This window comes from Cebus imitator, unplaced genomic scaffold, assembly GCF_001604975.1.
Source record: "Cebus imitator isolate Cc_AM_T3 unplaced genomic scaffold, Cebus_imitator-1.0 Scaffold281, whole genome shotgun sequence".
Classification (NCBI taxonomy): domain Eukaryota; kingdom Metazoa; phylum Chordata; class Mammalia; order Primates; family Cebidae; genus Cebus; species Cebus imitator.
In genome coordinates, this window is record NW_016107596.1 from 3,697,404 (window position 1) to 3,716,194 (window position 18,791).

The window sequence follows — 18,791 nt, forward strand, 5'->3', positions numbered from 1 at the left end:
TTTTTTAATCGGGGAAGGGATTTTAAGACAGGAGGCTCAGCCTGAAGAGTGGATTTTGCAATGGCTATAGATAGCTCCTTTTTCTCCTTCCAATTTTTTCCATCTGGCTCTTTCCTAGGTCCCACACCAAAGTCCCTGGAATCCTCAGAGACTCTAATCAGCAACTTCCAAAGCATTAACTAGAATGTGATTTCTTTATGCATGCATACGCTTGTTATACCTATATTTTTTCTATCATTTAATTTTTATTCTAAAAATAAAAAATAGATGTAAGAAATGAGATTTTCACAAACAGTAATATGTAGGGGTTTAGTTTTGACTCTATTCCATTAGGTAAATAGTATAATACTAATCTTTGAAGGTTATATAGGACCTTACACTTTGCAAATTCCATCCCTAGCCTTTATCTGCTTAAATCGTCCCAGGAATCCTGGTGAGAGTTGGGAGAGTCAAGGAAGGTATTGTCATCCCCAGCTGATAGGCAAAGGACGTGAAGGCAAGGCAGGGTGAGCCCTAGCTTTAGACCCACGGCTGACTGGTGAAATAACTGACCCAGTTTTGCATTTTGGAGTCAGGTAAACCCAGATTGGAATCCTAGCTCTGCCACCTACCTGTGCTAGCTGTGTCTTTCTGGGTAAATTACTTAATTTCTTGAAACCTCAGTGTCTTCACCTAGAAAGATAAAGATAGCCCCTTCCTAGTAGACAACATTTCCCATGAAGGTGCAATGAGATGATGTCTATCAGACATCCAGTAGAGCACTTGGTTCACAGTGGTGGGTGTGAGGGGTGCCTGAAAGATTAAACGACCTGCACAGCACAGGCACCAATCAGGAAGCCATGGCTCAGGACCTTTTCCTCTGCCTAGTGCTGCACATACCACGTGGTGCACCCATTCTGCAGGCAGGTAAACCAAGACAAAGGGGCTTGCAAGGAAAGAGATGAGGCTGACCTGTGCTCTATATTTGGGGTGACAGAGTCCCTTCTATTCTGCTTTCTCAGTTTTGATACCCCTCACCTTCCAGGGGCTGTACCTGATGAATATGCTCCATGCAGAGAGTTAAGTTCTGGTTGCTGCTATTTGAACTGCTGTGAAAAAAAGCAACAGGAAATTGCCTAGTGAGGCAGGGATTTTTGCTTTGATACCAAGAATCCATTCAGAAAGTCAAAGGAGAGCTCAGAGGTACTGCTGGATAACAGACATCAATGTGTACCCTCATGCTGCAGTGTAAGGAATGGGATCCCAGAGGAAGCAGTGAGCCCGTGAATCATTCTGCCTTGGGATGGAAGGGGAGTCACAGGGATATTTGCACTGGGCCTTGAAGTTCACATAAGAGTTTGCAGAAGGATCAAGTAGTAATGGAGGAGGAAAACCAATATTTTTAGAACACTTACTATAGGCTGCTTTTGTACAGCAGTCCTTAGATCTTCCCAATAACTTAGTGAGGTGCTAGTGGTAATAATGGTATTGACAATAAAAATTACTATTATGTGTAGGGTTTAACACTAAGAGAATTGTATGGGTTGTGTCATTTAGTTCTCAAAGCACCACTATGAGATAGTTGTCACCTCATTTCACAAATAAGGAAAGAGAAGGTTTAACTATAGTAACTTTCCAAGTTCAGTTTATTGGTGAGAGACAGAATCAGCATTTGAACCCAAGCCTCCTGACTTGATAGCCCCCCAACACTGATAAGCAGAGCCTGCTTTGGCCGGGGGACTCAATGAATGGAATTAGTCCCCTTCGGGATGACCCTGTCTCAGGGTTGCCAAATAGTGCCGGAGCCAGGCCTTGGACTGCACTCTCTAGCTCCCAGCACCACAGCCTCGCACTCCTTAGGGGACTCCTGGTGGGGGGGTGGGGGGGGAGATAGTAAAGTAAATATTTATAAAGTAATTTATAAAGAAAAGAGGTTTAATGGACTCACAGTTTGGCATGGCTGGGGAGGCCTCAGGAAACTTACAGTCTTGGTGGAAGGCACCTCTTCACAGGGCAACGGGAGAGAGAAAGGGTGCCCAGTGAAGGGGGAAGCCCCTTATAAAACCATCAGATCTTGTGAGAACTCACTCACTATCACGAGAACAGCATGGGGGAAACTGCCTCCATGATTCAGTTATCTCTACCTGGTCCCACCCATCACGTGTAGGGATTATATTACAATTCAAGATGAGATTTGGGTGGGGACACAACCAAACCATATCAGGGTGGAATTGTGTCCCCTCAAAATTCCTGTGCTGAAGTCCTAAACCCCAGTACCTCAAAATGTGACCTTATTTGGGAACAGGGTCTTTCTAGAGGTAATCAGGTAAAAATGAGGTCATTGGGGTGGGCCCTAATCCGACATGACTGCTATGTATCTTTACAAAAAAGGAACTTTGGGTATAGAGATCGACACACAGGGAGAATGCCTTGGAAAGATGAAGGCAGAGATCAGGGTGCTGTGTCTACACCAAGAACACCAAAGATCTCCAACAACCCACCAGGAGCCAGGAGCGAGGCCTGGGACAGATCCTGTTAAAGGCTCTCCAGGCTCCATGCATTTCTCCTTCAGAGCCCTTCTTCCTGCTGCTGTTTTCTATGGATTTTTGTGATTATCTGATTGTTATCTGAGACCCCCACTAGACTGTAAGCTCCAGGAAGTGAGAAGTGTGGCTCATTTTGCCTTCCACTGGCTGGTGCAGAACAGGCACACGGTTACTATTTACTGAATTAATGATTCATGCTACAAGCAAGTGCAGTGAATCCCGAATCCTGCTTGGGGCGGCTTAGATAGCAGGAGGTTAAATGCACCTTTCTGGCCGCAGAACTGATTGAGATAGCATTTCTCAGAGGCAAGCCCAGTGTGAGGCCTGAGAAGGTCCTGGAAGGGAGCAGGAAGCCCGAGCAGGAGCTTGCCTTCCTCCCAAAGGGACCCTGGTGCCAGGGCAGGAGCTTTCATCTGCAATGTGGGGCTCTGCAAGCTTGGAAATGGGTTCTGTTTGCTAAGCGGAATTTTCCGGCCCTCAGCCGAGAAGCTGGAGAAACTGGCTCACTGCTAATTTCATTTTCCCAACTCACCAGCTTGGCAAGGCCTGGCTCCTCTAGCTGCAGTCTCCTAGAACCTCATATCCAGCTCCCCTAGCCAAAGAAAGAAAGCTGTGACTCACCAGAAATGTTCATTGCTATTTTCTGGCCATAAAAAAAAGAAAATATATACATACATATGCAAAAGTTCTAACGTGATGTCTTAGTTCAGCAGCTTCTGCCTGCTGGGTCGACACTTGCATGCAAGATTGGAGAAGCAGAAGGGCCGCTCTGAGTGCCTTGGCTGAGAGCAATGGCTCTCATTCATTCTGATGTCTTCCAAAAGTGGCTGTTGGCACAGAGCTGGATCTCAGGTCAAAGGGATTCCGCTTTCAAAAGGGGCAAGCAACCCCAAGAACAGGGAAGGCTGAAGGTTTCTGCAGCCTTCAACCTTCTGGCTCTGCAGTCCGCAGCCTTCGTGCCTCCTCCATCCTGCAGTCCCAGTGTGAGCTAGATGCAAACAGGATGGAGAGCATGAGACCATGTGGGCCCTTCCAGCCTCACTCTGCACTGTCTGTCTCCTCTGCCTTGCCTCCTGCTCCAGCCAGGCTGTTCTTTACTTAGTTCCTTAAATGCACCAAGCTCTCCACCTGAGGCACCTTTGCCCATTCTGTTCCCTCTGCCTGGAGCCTTTTCCTGCTAGTCCACCTGCTCAGCCCCCTTCACTAGTGCCCTCCAACTCTTCCTTTGGAGCCCAGCTTAATGACCCCTTTTTTGGGGATACTTCAGGGACCCAAAAATCAGGCCAGCCCTCTTGTTACAGGTGCTGATGGCACAGGCTCCCCTCTGTTCCAGCACATTCTGCACTTCTAACTGTAGCCATGTTTGTGGGCCCGTGGGGGGTGTCTGTCTCCCCACCAGACTGGCTGCTCCATGAAGGCAGGAACTGTGTCTGTTCAAGAATGTGTCCCTGGGGTCTGATCTATACAAAATATTCAACAAAAATGTATGGAATACATGAAATGCTAAAGAATGACTGCAGAGTTCTCTTCTGGCATTTAAACCCAGAGTGACTCCATGGTATGAGTGACCAGGACACGGGGGACAGAATGGTAGACACTGGTGAATGCCCATCCCTACATCCAGGTGGCTTTCTGTTCTCTTCTGCTGTACCGAGTCCCACCTGTGGGCTTTTTCTCTTCTTTCAGACGTGGTGAGAGCCTGCCTAGTACCATTGTGGCCAAGGCTTTCTGCAGACTACAAATGCCTTGCCCCACAGGAGGGATCCAGGGCTGGGAGAAGGTCAGGGGAGCAGAACCAACAGTCTCCCATGCTGGGGGGTACCTAGAGAACAGGCCTCTGATTGGACCGCAGGCCTGGGACAGCATCTCAGAGAAGGCTGGGCTGCACATTGTCTGATCCTGCCCTCTTCCAGGGAAGCAGGAGGGGAGACGCCACAGTGGCTTGGCCCTGCCCCAGCCCTCCGGCCACAGCCTTGCCAGGCTTCCTGGGGACTGACCTCTTCTGCCATGTGGCCCCAGCATTTGTAAAGCTTTCCGTGTTGTTCTGTGGTTTTAAATAGCATCCAACTCCTTGTTGCTGGCTTCCACATTTGTCTCTCCAGCCCAGATAGCTCCACCTGGATGCCCCACGGCCTTTTAGACTCATCCTGTTCAACTTGAACTCATCATCCTCCCTGCCCACCCTTGACCTGCTCCTCTTCATCTCCACAAAGGCTCCTTCTATTCCCCCAGGTGCCCAAACCAAAAACTGGGGAGTCATCCTGGACATCTTTTGCTCTCTCTTAACTTCCAGCCCCAACCCCATCCAGTCTCCCTGTCTAGTCAATTCCTACCTAAGCCTTTCTTGAATCCCTCAGTTTCTCTCCCAGCCTCAGCTCTGTACAGCAGCCAGAGCCAGAGTCTGAAAGTGCAGTTTTACCCTTTCACTCCCCTCCTCTAAACTCTTCCTTCAAGGGCTCCCTGCTGATCCTAGGATGGAGCTCAAACTCTAATGAGAGTTAAAGACCCTTTGCCAAGTGGCCCCTGCCTCAGTCTCCAAGTTCACCCTTACCCTCCTACCCCAGAACACTATGCCTGGACCACCTCCCTACCTCCAGCTCGCCAGCACGCCCTCTCCTGCTACCCCTGGACCCTTGGTCATCACATTTCTCCACTTTGAAGGCTCCTCCTTGTGAAACTCCAGCCCAGCCTTTAGTTCTCAGTCTAGACACTGTTTCCTCCAGGACGTCATCCATGACCACTCTACCACCAGATCTAGGGAAGGAGGCCCCCTGCTGCTCCATAGCCTCCTTCTCATGACTGCATTGATGAGGCTGTCTCATCACTTTCTGTTCTTTGTGAATCTCCTTTTAAGCGGAAGACGTGCAGGGCAGTCTTGCAGCTTTGGTTGCTGCTGCACTCACAGCACCTAGTCCTGCCCAGCACAGACACACAAACACAAGGAGTGAACAAGAGCTGGAAGGAATCTTCACAGCGGCTGCTCACTTCAGCTTAACGAGTCTTCGGCTTCAGCTGCTTTTGGATAACATCCTCCTTGTCTTGGCTCGTTCTGCCTCCTGCAGTTCTGTCTTACGCTGCACTGCCTCCTGGCTTGCAGCTTCTCATAAGGACAGCACTGTCCTTTCTGCCCTTCTTCTCATCTCATCTCTCTGGCTAGATGACCTAGTTAATGGTCCCCAAATCATCCCAGCACTTCCCCATCATTTCCACATAACTTACCTTTTTCCTTCCCTCCGAAACTCACCTTCTGGCTGTGGCTTCCATAATTTTGCACATTTAATTCCCTGGTGCTGTTCACTTCTTGCCTCCCAGGTTCAGCTAATCCCCTGAAGTAATTTAGGTAACAGCTCAATTATCTCATCTCTCCTTAATCTTTCCATTTCCATCACCACCTAGGAAGCAGTGAAAATGAGATAAGCAATGCATTTTCTGCCCAAATCTACTGCTCCCCTTGCAGTTCTTATCTCAGTTCATGTCATCAGCATCTACCCAGTTGACTGAGATCTCAGCCTCAGAATCACCATCTGCTACTTTGTCCTCTCTCTGCTGTTTCCAGGAAGTCTCCAAGAGGATCTGCTCTCCTGTTGAGAAGTCTCTCAAGTCCAGTTTTCTCTGGCTGCATGGCCATACCCAGGCCTCACCATATCTCTTTTGAACCAGGAGTTCCTGCCTGGTCCTCTTGCCAATAGCCCCATATCCCTGCTCATCCACCCACCCACCTACTCATCCATCCCTTCATCCTCCAATCTGCCCTCAATGATCTTGCCAAAACACATGTTGGTTATATCCTACCTCTGCTGAAATAACTTCCATGACTCTCCACTGCCCATAGCAGACATTCTGATTTATTTATTTTAGAAACAGGCTCTTGCCTATTTCCCAGGCTGGAGTGCCGTGGCATGATCACTGTAGCTTCAACCTCCTGGGCTCCAGTGATCCTCCCACTTCAGTCTCCCAAGTAACTAGAACTGTGGGTGCGTGCCACTACACCTGGCTAATTTTTAAATTTTTTATAGAGATGGAGTCTGGCTATGTTGCCCAGGCTAGTCTTGAACTCCTGGGCTCAAGTGATCCTCTTGCCTCTGCCTCCCAAAGCCCTGGGACTGCAGGCATGAGCCACTGCACCTGCATCCCTAAAGCAGGCATTCTTGATTCTGGCTGCACATTAGAATCCTCTAGAGAGTATGACAATGTGAGTACCATGCTCTACCCTCAGAGATTCTGATTTTGTCTTGGATGGGGCCTGGGTCTTGGTGATTTTTTTAAGCTCCCCAGGTGATTCTAGTGTGCAGGACAGATTGAGAACTATGTGATCTAGAAGATAAGGAGTCCCACCCACTTAGCCTGGCAGTGTGCCCCAAATTGGGCCTTTAATCTGTATCCCCAGCCTCATGTCCTCCAGTTCTCCACTAACACACTCAGAATTCCATCTCTCCTGAGCTACTTCACTATATTTGTGCCCACTATTCCTTCTACCCACAATTTCATCCTCTCTCTGACTTCTGACCATTTGGAAAACTCCTACTCATCCTTCAAGACCCAGCATCACAAATGCAACCTTTTTTCAGGGGTCTCTCTTCCATGCATCTGCTATGTGGCAGGCAGGTTGCTGGGTGCTGGATGTGATGACTGCAACAGAAACGGTCCCTGCTCTCAAGAGCTCACAGTAGGGTGAAGGGGAAGGATGGAAACTCCTTAAGGTAGAAGGTCTCTAACTTAAGTATGCATCCAAATCACCTCAAGGGCTTGTTAAAACACAGATGCTGGATGCAGCTCCAGGGCTTCTGAGTACAGGTGGTCTGGGGCTGCCCTGAGAACTTATATTTTCAAGTTCCTAAGTGATGCTGCAGCTGCTGGTTCAGGGGCCACAGTGAGAACCACTGCCTTAGTGTGTGGTCAGGGAAGTGCTCTCTAGGGAAGTATCGCCTAAGCGGAACCTGCAGTAATAGAAAGAGGCATTCATGAGAAGAGCAGGGACTGTGGTATTCCAGGTAGAGGGAAGAGCACGAAGGCCCCAGTGGGAATAGAAGGGATCACGTGCCTGGTACCCAGAGTGCACTGGAGAGAACAATGCCTTCTGCAGCTTCCCCAGCAGAACTGATGCTCTGTGTGTCTCTGTTATAGACTAGAACCACCTTCCACTCTAAATCTTTTTTTCTGACACAGCCACTCAGCAGTGAGCCCCCTCCAAGGCAGGGTGTGCATCATAGCCACCTTTGTGTGCCCAGAGCCCACCAAGACCTGACACAGTAGATTCTGAGGGATTCTAGCTGGGGTCGAATTGTAGCGTCCTGGCTCTTTCTCTAGGCTATAAGCCAAGGAGAAATCTGTTTGTTTCATAGCAGTATCCTAAATGCTTCGTCGTCCTTCCTTTTCCTTAGATAGTTCCCATCCTCTATCTGAACCTAAATTCCTTCTCTCAAATTTCTGCTGCCTAGATAGATTTTTAGCACATTTGATGAGAAAAAGAAAAATTCCTTGAAGTCAAGGTACCCCTGCCTCACCTACCTTCCTAAGCCCCAGGAGATAGAGAGAGGTGGGGTGGTGGGGGTGGGATGGGGAGAGCAGTTCAGAGGCTCTTCTACTTCACTTTGGAGAGGTGGATGTGGTCATAGTAGGAGTTGGCAGAATTGCTGTATTAGTCCATTTTCATGCTGCTGATAAAGACATACCCGAGACTGGGAAGAAAAAGAGGTTTAATTGGACTCACAGTTCCACATGGCTGGGGAGGCCTCAGAATCATGGCAGAGGCAAAAGGCGCTTCTTACATGGTGGTGGCAAGAGAAAAGGAGGAGGAAGCAAAAGTGGAAATCCCCAATAAACCCATCAGATCTCACAAAATTTATTCACTATCACGAGAGTAGCATGGGAAAGACTGGCCCCCAAGACCATTCCTATAACACGTGGGAATTCTGGAAGATACAGTCCAAGCTGAGATTTGGGTGGGGACACAGCCAAACCATAGCAATTACCTTTCTCAAAAATGCTAATAGTAGGAGACTGTGTTTCCTGAGAACAGAACCTTGGCCAGCTCCTGGAGGTGGTCCACACTCAGGACAGAGTGGGACAAGGCAGGCCTGAGGGGACCCTGGAGCTGCCACCCTCAGGTGGTGGAAGGGCCTTTCTGCTCACATCCTGCCTTTCCAACATCTCTGTCCACACTGGAAAGGAGTCAGGGAGAGACTGCGTTGGAGGACAAGAGCTCCAGCACAGGTGCCCTGTGTGGCAGGAAAGGGTTATTGGTTTGGTTTTTGTTTTGAATTGCCCTTTCTCTTCCTTCCTGGAGAACAGGGTGTATCTGCCTTTACCTGAGGCTCCCTGAGGGGTCTCTGGCAAATACCTATGGTCCACAACTTAAACATGGGTTGACTTCTAATTTTGAGACTTTATAGTGTTGTGAAAGTGGTACACATTCCGTATAAACCATATTTCAAGTACACATAAAACCATTCTGTTTTTCACTTTCAGGATAGCATTCAACTAGTTACATGGTACATTCAACACTTTATTAGAAAATAGGCTTTGCGTGCAATGATTTTGCCCATCCTCAGGCTAATGTGTTCTGAGCACGTTTGAGGTAGAGTAGGCTAAACTATGATGTGCCGTAGATTGGGCTTATTAAATGCATTTTCAACTTAGGATATTTTCACATTGCAATGGGTTTATTGGGATGTAGCCCCATAGTAAGTTGAGGACCATATGCAGAGCCAAGAGACAGATTTTCTCCGATCTTATTAGCATCCCAATCTTTGGGAAACAATAGTATAAGGATCTGTGGTTCTCAGACTTGAGTGAGTATCTGAATCCCCTGGAGGGCTTGTTAAAGCCCAGATTGTGGGGGGGGGCGTTGTGGGGGGGCACCCCCAGAGTGTGTGACTCAGCAGGTCTGGAGCGGGACCAGAGAGTCCACATTTCTAACCAGTCCCCAGGTCAGTCTCTTGCTGCTGGTCTTGGAGCACACTCTGAGAACCCCTCCTTTAGCATCACACCCAGCTAGAGAGTGCTAAAAACCTATCAGTCATTGCAGGACAAAGGGTTTTTTGTCTTGCAGTTATTTGTATTTTCCTTAACTTTTCCTCCTGAATACAGAATCTGAACCCTCCTAGTCCCTTTCCCTATAACTCCATGGAGGGGCAAAGGCATGTATTTCCAAGAGACAGAGGCCAAGAGACAGAAGCCAATCCCTAGGGAAGAATAAAGAAGTTAAGAGCCCAAGAAAATTACAAGGGTTGAGGGAGGTAGGATGGGGAGTGGAAGTATCTGCTTTTTGTTCTTTCTATTGCATAGTTCTAGCAATCATACAAGTATAATATTTAAAGCACAATTGGTTTAATATTTCTTAGCTCCAGTGGAGGTAGCTTCTTCCCAGAAGGTAGAGGTACCTGGAACAAGCACCACATTTAGTGGGAGGGTAGAACTGCATAGGCATCAAAGACCTGGGTTCTGGCCCCAGTGCTGCTTTGTGACCTTGGAGGATCACTTCAGCTGTTGTAGCCTGTTTCCCCAGCTGTATAACATGTAACAACAAGACCGACCTTGAAGGGGCAATGTGGGGGTCAAAAGAGCTGAGGTGGGTGGCAGTGTAAACCATTGTTTGATGACATTCCAATGTAGCCAGTCTGAGCTTTCTTGGTTTCCACAGGAAGGACCAGTACCTCCTCTCACCTGTGAACTGTTGGTATCTGGTTCTGCATCAGACCCGGCGGGAGAGCCGAGACCATGCCACTCTCAATGACATCTTCATGAACAATGTCATCGTCCGCCTCTCCCAGATCAGTGAGGATGTCATCAGACTCTTCAAAAAGGTGGGCAAGTGGGCTCCCCCATGTGTCCCAGGTCTTTGCCCCAAGCTGGCCCATGGTAACACTATACCAGCCAGGGTGGGATGTGGTTTGGAGACAAGGGACCAGAAGGGCAGGTGCATTGAAGAATGCAAGTGGCTGAGGGCTAGACTTGGGACCCCAGCTCAAGTTTGAACCCTAGATGTGCCTTTCAAAAAATGTGTGGTCTTAGCCACTTCAGCAACCACTGTCACAAAAATAAAAACCTTTGCATGGGTAGGTAAGTAGTACATGTTCAGTGTAGAAAATTTTTAAAAATGGAGATGAGCACACTCATAAAAATTAAAATGGCTTGAAATGCCATTGTTTGGAGATAATCACTCTGATATCCTAGGAATTTCTCTATATGTACAAATGCAACTACATTTTCTGAGAATCCTTAAATTCATGTATTTTCTAATGTACATATGCATTTTTTCCAAATCAGATCATAATGCATATATGATTTTACTACCTGCTTATGTCACCTAACAAATTACATAACACTGTATTATATTTTCCCATATCAATAAAGCACATTTCCATAACATTTTGAATGATTACATAGTATCTCATTATATAGGTATACCCTAATTTATTTAATGTCTTATTGTTGAGCACTTAGTTCATTTCTGTTATTTTACTCTTATAAATGACACTGCTGTGAGCTTTTTTGTCACATTCACTGTTACTTTCTTAGGATCAGTTTCTGCAGTGGGAATTTTAAAGTCAAAAGTATGCTCATTTTTAAAGCTTTTCACAGTGTACCTTATTGCCTCAGAAAGATTTTACCCATATAAACATCCAGAAGCTGAGTGTGGAGGGAGCACTGAGGTTTCTGCATCCCAGTTTCCTTGTACAGTGCCTGGCATGTGTAAGGTACTGTACAAATGTTTATAGACCTGAACTCACTTCTGTGAATTTCAGTTTCCTTGTCTGGAAAATGGGCAAGTCATTTAGCCTCTGGGAACCTCATCCTCTTGTCTATCCAGAAGAGTTAAGATCAGCCACTTCCCAGGAGGCTGAGGGTTAAACAAATGGTGTGTGGGGAGAGTAGCATTATTGCAAAGTGGTTTGGGATGTGGCCTCTGGGTCTAGAATTCTTAATTCTTGGGTTCATAATCCTGGTTCCATCATTTATTAGCTGTGTATCTTTGGGCTTGTTATTTCAACTCTCTGTGCCTCAGTTTCCTCATTTGTGAAATGGGGATGGAGATAAATACCCGTAGACAGATGGGAGGATTAACAGGCTTGTTGTTCCTGTGTACAGTGTGGAGACCAGCACCTGGCACTTAGTAAGTGTTCATGAAAGCTATTATTATGTGAATATAAGAGACTATTATTACCAAAAGAATCTAGCTCATCTCTTCTTGCCAGGTGGCAGTTTTAGGGGTTTGGTGACCTGAGATTGCTAGAAGCACAAAGAAGGGGACAAGTTGATTGAAAATATAATCATCTTTCCATGGTCTGTGTTTGGATTGTCCACTTTGAGGATTACTTCTATAGCAAAATTGTAATCGCAGGCTAATTTCCTCCTGCCACACAATATGCTTCTGGTCTCCTCCTGGGGTCGTGTTTATGAAATGTGGGCTAAGTTTCATATTTGCATAAGCAAACATAATTAGGAAGGTAAATACAGTGGAAAGAAAAAAAAATTACACAGTGCTTTGCAAAGCCAAGCTGAAGTGATCCAGACGTCTTCAAGTTTGGACTGTTGGTCTAATTCCCAGCCCCCGCCTGCTGCTGCTGTCACATCTTTTTTTCTGGGTGGGAGTGACTCACAGGGAAAGGGTCATCAAGGCCTTTAGGAAATGAAGGGTCTTTTTCCTGAGCTGAGCCCTGGGACAAGTGAGATAAATCTTTTCAGTTCTCATTTGGGCTGACAGCAGCCTGACTTGTGATGGAGGTTAACAGGGTGGAAAATAATGAAAAAAATGTCTACAGCTGAGCTCCCGGCTGCCTTGTTACCAGGCCTGTTCCTCTGGAACAAAGGAAACAACCCGGCCCACAAGGGCTTTGGAGAGAAACGCGGACAGAGCCTGGCTGGCTGACTTTGCACAGCACGGCTCCTTTGTGTCACATCAATTATACCTAATTTCGGAACGGAGGCCGGCACTCTTTACATAATAATAGTTCCCACAGACCTCAAAGCAACTGTGGAGGCTGCTGTCTGGTCAGACTGGGGATCCTCACCCCATTTTACAGGTAAGGAGGTAAAGTGCTGGGAGGCTTTGAGGAGAACCCAGACTTGGTGGCTTTGGGCCCCTTGTCATTACCAGCAGAAAACAGCGTGGCTGGGCTTTTGGAGTTTGTCTCAGAACTGCCTATCACTGACCACCCTGGGAAAATCTCTCTTGAGTCTCAGTTTTCTCATCTGGGAAATGGAGATGGTAACAATGCCAGCTTCATGAGGGGCTGCTTCGATGGGTAGAGGTGGGCCAAGTGTCCAGCCCAGGCCTGGCATCCAGTAGGTGCTTACTAAATGGTAGTTTGCCAGTGATCACTAGGAACAGAAACAACTCCCCATTCAGAGCTATGATCCTAGGGCTCTACCAAACCACACTCTGGCAGTGAGGCCGCAGGAGATGTGTGTGGCTTCTAGCTCATGTGTCTGTCCTGTGCCTATTTTCTGGCTTTGGCCTGGGTAGCTGCCTTGCCTGCCAGCTCCTCACTGATGTGGGAGCCAGTTTGACTTAATAACTTACCTTTTCATGATTCTCCATTTCCACTTTTGCAGTGGAGTCTGTTCTTATGATTAGAGGCAGGACTTCAAATTCTAGAAGCCCATGCATGTGACCCTTGCTTTAAGTGTTAGATGTGGATCAGCCATAGTAAAATTAAACTGAATGATCCAGGAGGCTATCTTTAGTGATTAGGACTCTTATGATGGCAGACAGCAGAAATGCAGCCTCCCCTGCTTTAGCCTGGCTTCGGGCTTGGGAGGCTTCGGGGGAACAAAGGATGTTATTAGAACTCTCTCTACTCCAGTTTTCTCTGTTTCCCTTTCTTGTGAGGGAGGCTAGGGGCTCTTTCATAGTCAGCCTTTCTCCATGTGATGACTAGAGGGCCCCTGGCATCTCCAGGCTTACATCCACTCTTCTTTAAGTCCCTTTTCCCAGAATGGGTTTTTTGGGTCTCTGATTGGTCCATCACGGGTCACATGAGCAAACCTGGGACTGCACCTGTGGCTGGGGTGCTGCAGGGCTCTGCCTCACCAAGCCAGGAAACATCCTCCCCTGAAGCCAAATGGGCACTCAATTCCACCTAACACGTGGGACTGAGAATGGGTGAGTGGTGGTTCCCCAAGAAAAGTAGGATAAGAATAAGGGAGAAATAAAACAGGAGATGGCCACTGGACCCTCTTTTCCAGCCCTTTTATCATCATCTACAGCAGCTGTACGCCCTCTGCTAGAGGTCCCTCAATAAAGAACGCTCCTACCTCTCGGAATAGCTCATTCCATGTGGGGACATCCATGATCAATAGAAAATTCTCTCAAATGCTGAAATGGAATCTCATAGTGTTTTCACTCACAGGTCCTCATCTTCCCTAAAGGGCCAAACAGATCAAACCCATGTGGAAACCTGTCAGTTGCTTGAAGGCAGAAATTGTGACCATCCATCGGTCCTTCCTGCCTGTGGGCAGATGTCCCACGTTCCTTCTGTTGTCCCCCTGGGATTTGGCTTTGTGTTCTGTCCCCATCTCAGTCACCCTCCCTGGATCATGCTTCAGTTCTTCTCTGACCTGCAGAGGTTAATATTCAGAACCAGTCAGAATCCTCTAGGAAGGTCTGAGCAGTTCAAGGCAGACCAGGGCTGTCCAGACATTTATTTCTCATAATAAGACCCATGAAGGTGTTTGCCTCTTTGATGATTGTTTTACCACATGATTGACACAATGAACTCTCAGTCAGCAAAAAGTCCCAGATATTTTTGTACCAATTGTTTTTTAATCCAGCCTTTACTTCTGTTTTTGTGTGTCTTCATATTTCCCCTTCTAAAACTTCATTTTATTAGATTCTGGTCAAATGGGATCAGTGTCTTTGAGTAATTTTTCAAGCAGTAGGAGGGTAACTGCCAAGAGGTCCCAATTCCTCCTCTGTGGGAAAGGCTGTTTTGTAATTTCTCCATGTCTTCCTCCTCAGTGTCACCTTCTGTGTGTCAACTCTTTGGCTTCCTGTTTGATTCCTCTCTGTTTTCTTAGTGAGGGGTGGAAAGTGGGGCAAAGAGTTGAGAATAAATTCACAGTGGAAGTGACCCTGGAGTTGGGTGTTGACGGATGAATAGGAGCCTGTTGAATGGGGAAAGGAGGTTAGGAGTTCAGGGTCTGGAGAAAGGCAAGAGCCAGTGGGTGGAGTTTATTGTGATGGAGGTTGAAGGAAAAAAAATCAGAACAGAGGCAGCAAAATGGCAGTGCACAACAGAGTTTGGCTCCTACGTATAATCTCCTTGGCCCTCACTATGTTAAGAAAGATTAAGTTGACATTTAAACATTTAAAGATTTCTCCTAAAATCACGATTTTGTGTTTCTCTTGTAAAATCAGAAGCTCTGACTATACCAGCCCGATGTGGACTCACACTTGGCATCAGCTAGTGGTAGCTGAGTGGCTGCCAGCCCCGTCAGCCTGGGCATGCTGTCTCTGCCACTCCCCTCACCCTGCTGCCGTGCAGGGTATTTCACCTTACTTGGGTCCTTGATTTTCCGTCTCTGGCCCTTTGTGCATTTGAGTTTGCAGCCTCATTTTTAAACATTACCTGACTGTGGTTCTTAAATTCTAGTGTGCATCAGGATCACCTGGAGGCTTTATTAAATGCAGACTGCTGCGCCCCAGTCCCACAGTTTCTGATTCAGTAGGTTTAGGGTGGGGCCTGGGAACCTGCATTTGTAGCATATTCCCAGGTGATACTGATGCTCCTGGTCTGGGGACCATACATAGAGAATGACTCCTAGTCCAACCTCCCAGTTTCACAGATGAGGACACTGAGGCCCATGTTTGGTAAATGCAGAGTCTGGCCCCAAACTCGGGGTTTTCACCTCCAGCTCCAGGACTGAAGCCACTAGTCCATGTGCTGCACCAGGTGGGAGGGTCAGTCCACATCCCACTTGCTCTCCTTCTCCCCACTAACCGTTTCTGAGACTGGGCATTGAAGCCCATTCCATTTCCAGCCTCATTCTGTTTTCTTCAGCTTCCTTAACAATAGCCATCCATTATTCTTTGCTCGGATGCCTGCGGAATTTAATTACTTGCCCCGGCCGTGATGTGAATATGATTGTTGGAAGCTGTGGTGTTGGGAGGAAGCGCTAATGAGGAAAGACTCTTTGCAGAGAAGCGAGGCCATGTGGGGGGCTTGTGTTTGAAAGCAGCCATTCACTGTGTGGCAACAAGGACTGGGTCTTGAGTGAGTTTTCTCGTTCCTGCCTCGAAGATGTCCATCGCATTTCATAAATAAATCAGGGCTTTTTGTGTTCAATAATTGCCTTGCTTTGTAACAGAGATCAAAAGCACTAGTGGCCTTGGATTCAAAGCCAAGTTTATTTTTTATTTTTTGGTTGCATGAAAGAGTGGAGTGAGGGTTTTGCATGCTGGAGGGTTCAGCTATGAGGCCTGCATGGGGAAGGAGAGGGAGAGAGCAGAGTGGGCACCCTGCCAAGAGATGAGGAGCCTTCGCCAATCTCTGCCGTCTCCCAGGGAGATGAAGTCGCGAACGGTCATTCTGCCAGTAGAGCCTGCTAAGCTGGTCATCATCAGGCACTCCCAGCTCATTTAATAAACATATATTAGCACTAGCATGACAGTAGGCAAACAATAATTATAGATATCAAACAGTGAGCAAATGCTTGCAGCATGCCAGGCTCTGGGCTAAGCATTTTATACACATTTAACTCTTCAAACCTAAGAGGAAGATGCTGCCATTATCCCATTTTACAGATGAAGAAACTGATGCCAAGAAAGGTGGGGCTGGGGTTTGAATCCGATGTGTCCAGCCCCAGAGCCCATACTTAGTGGTAAAGGCAGGTACCAAAGAAGATAGAGCCAGGTGCAGTGGCTCACACCTGTGATCCCAGCACTTTGGGAGGTTGATGGGGGAGGATCCCTTGAGCTCAGGTGTTTGAGACCAGCCTGGAAAACATAGGGAGACCCTGTCTCTACAAAAAATAAATTAGTCAGGCATGGTGGCATTGCCTGTGGTTGTAGCTACGTGGGAGAATGAGGCAGGAGGATCACTTGAGCTCAGGAGGCCGAAGCTGCTGTGAACTCTGATCATTCCATTGCACTGGGGGACAGAGTGGGACTGTGTCTCAAAAAGATTTAATTTAAAAAAGTAGAGTAGATAGATAAATGACTCAGACACAGTGCCCTCCTCTCCCTCAAGAAGCTTCCAGTGCAGTCTGAAAGCAGAGACAGGTGTGAAGCGGTAACTCATTCAGACACAGCAGGGCAGTTTGGTTTTTGCCACAGAAGTTTGTTCAGAGGGAGGAGAACTTCTAACCTGTGATGGTGAGGTTTGGGGAAGATTAGAGGTGGGGGAAGCAGCATTTGAAGTGAATCTTAAATAATTAGGATCTATCACAGCTAAGGTTCCCTGGGAAGTCAGCTCTGAGACTGTATTTCAGTACAGAGGTATCAGGGAGGATGCTTGGGATTCCTGCCTGCAGAAGAAAAGGGAGAAAAGTAGGAGTTAACAAACAGAGAAGTTGGACTGCTATGCAATCTTAAGGACCCTGGGGAGCTGGAATGGTCCTTCAGAGTCCATCCTGAGCTACGGCGAAGAGGCTGAGCCTTTATACCCTCATGTTGGGTGGTCATTGGATGTGGGCTGCCTCTAGAAGAGGCTGTGGGCCTTGATGGATGATGCCTGTGCAGCCAAGGCAGTTCCAAAGTGACTGACAGCTGAGGCTGTCCGTTGGCCTCACTTTACCGCAGCTGGGGGAATACGTTCCCCAGGCCAGAAAGGGGAACTGAGTGGTGCGTCATGGTATCCACAACAGATGTGCAGAGATTTGGGGAAAGCAGGAGACAGAATCCACACCAAAGCAGAGGCCAGTGGGAGGAAAGTCTAGGTCCTGGATCATGAAGAAGTGGGCAATTTAGTGTTGTGGCCAGGCTCTGATTTCATCTCTGTTTTGCCAGTTACCTGCTGTGTGAGCTCTGCCTAATCCCTAAAACTCTCAGTTTTGTCATTTTCAAAATGCATCTAATAATAGCCTCCATCAAAAGGTTGTTGTAAGGACTAAAAAATTATATAAAATGCCTACCAGGTAGACAATAAGCAATCTATAAATAATATTATAGCTATTAGGCCAGGTCATGGTGGCTTACATCTGTAACTCCAGAGCTTTGGAAAGCTGAGGTGGGAGGATTGCTTGAGGCCAGGAGTTTGAGACCAGCTTGGGAAGCATGGGAACAACTCATCTCTACAGAAAAATTAAAAATTAGCCTGGTGTGGTGCTTCATGCCTGCAGTTCAAGCTACTCACAACGCTGAGGCTGGAGGATTACTTAAGCCTGGGAGTTTGGGGCTGCAGTGAGCCAAGATTGTACCACAGCACTCCAGCCTGGGCAACGGAGCAAGTCCCTATATATATATATAATAAATATAATATTATATGTATATATGTGTAATATATATTATATAATATACAGTATATAATATATAAAGTATAATGTAAAGATATATATCATAATGTATATTAGTTATTATTAGGATGATTATTTGGACTTTGAGAAGAAACTTAATGAAAATAAAATTGGAGATGGGATGAAGGAAGATTTTTTCAGGGCATGCAGGTGAAACAAAGGATCAGAAATAAGAAAATATGCACAGGAACCACTCACCAATTAGTTCCAAATGATGGTGGTCTTATCTCCTTTTGTAACTTCTAATTTCTTTTTCTTGCCTTATTGTCTTGGCTAGGACCTTCATCCAGTACAGTGTGGAGGGAAGTGGAGCCCTTGACTCTTTTTTCATTTTTTTGAGGTGGACTTTCGCTCTTGTTACCCAGGCTGGAGTGCAATGGTGCGATCTTGGCTCACCGCAACCTCCGCCTCCTGGGTTCAAGCAATTCTCCTACCTCAGCCTCCCGAGTAGCTGGGACTACAGGCGCATACCACCATGCCCAGCAAATTTTTGTATTTTTAGTAGAGACGAGGTTTCACCTTGTTGACCAGGATGATCTCCATCTCTTGACCTCGTGATCCACTGCCTCGGCCACCCTTGACTCTTAAAAGGCATGCTTCTGCTGGGCGCAGTGGCTCACGCCTGTAATCCCAGCACTTTGGGAGGCTGAGGTGGGTGGATCATGAGATCAAGAGATGGAGACCATCCTGGTCAATATAGTGAAACCCCGTCTCTACTAAAAATACAAAAAATTAGCTGGGCATGGTGGCGCGTGCCTGTAATCCCAGCTACTCAGGAGGCTGAGGCAGGAGAATTGCCTGAACCCAGAA

The 18,791-nt window shown here is 47.0% G+C and overlaps 1 protein-coding gene across 2 annotated transcripts in view; it reads left to right on the top strand.

Annotated features, from left to right (window-relative positions):
• The window catches only part of SRGAP3 (SLIT-ROBO Rho GTPase activating protein 3), a 261,902-nt gene that overhangs the window by 133,931 nt on the left and 109,180 nt on the right, over positions 1 to 18,791 (top strand). For both annotated transcript variants that reach the window (XM_017501593.2, XM_017501594.2), the window contains exon 3: positions 10,168 to 10,330. In XM_017501593.2, the coding sequence (XP_017357082.1) occupies positions 10,168 to 10,330 (163 nt within the window). The remainder of the gene's footprint in view (positions 1 to 10,167; positions 10,331 to 18,791) is intronic.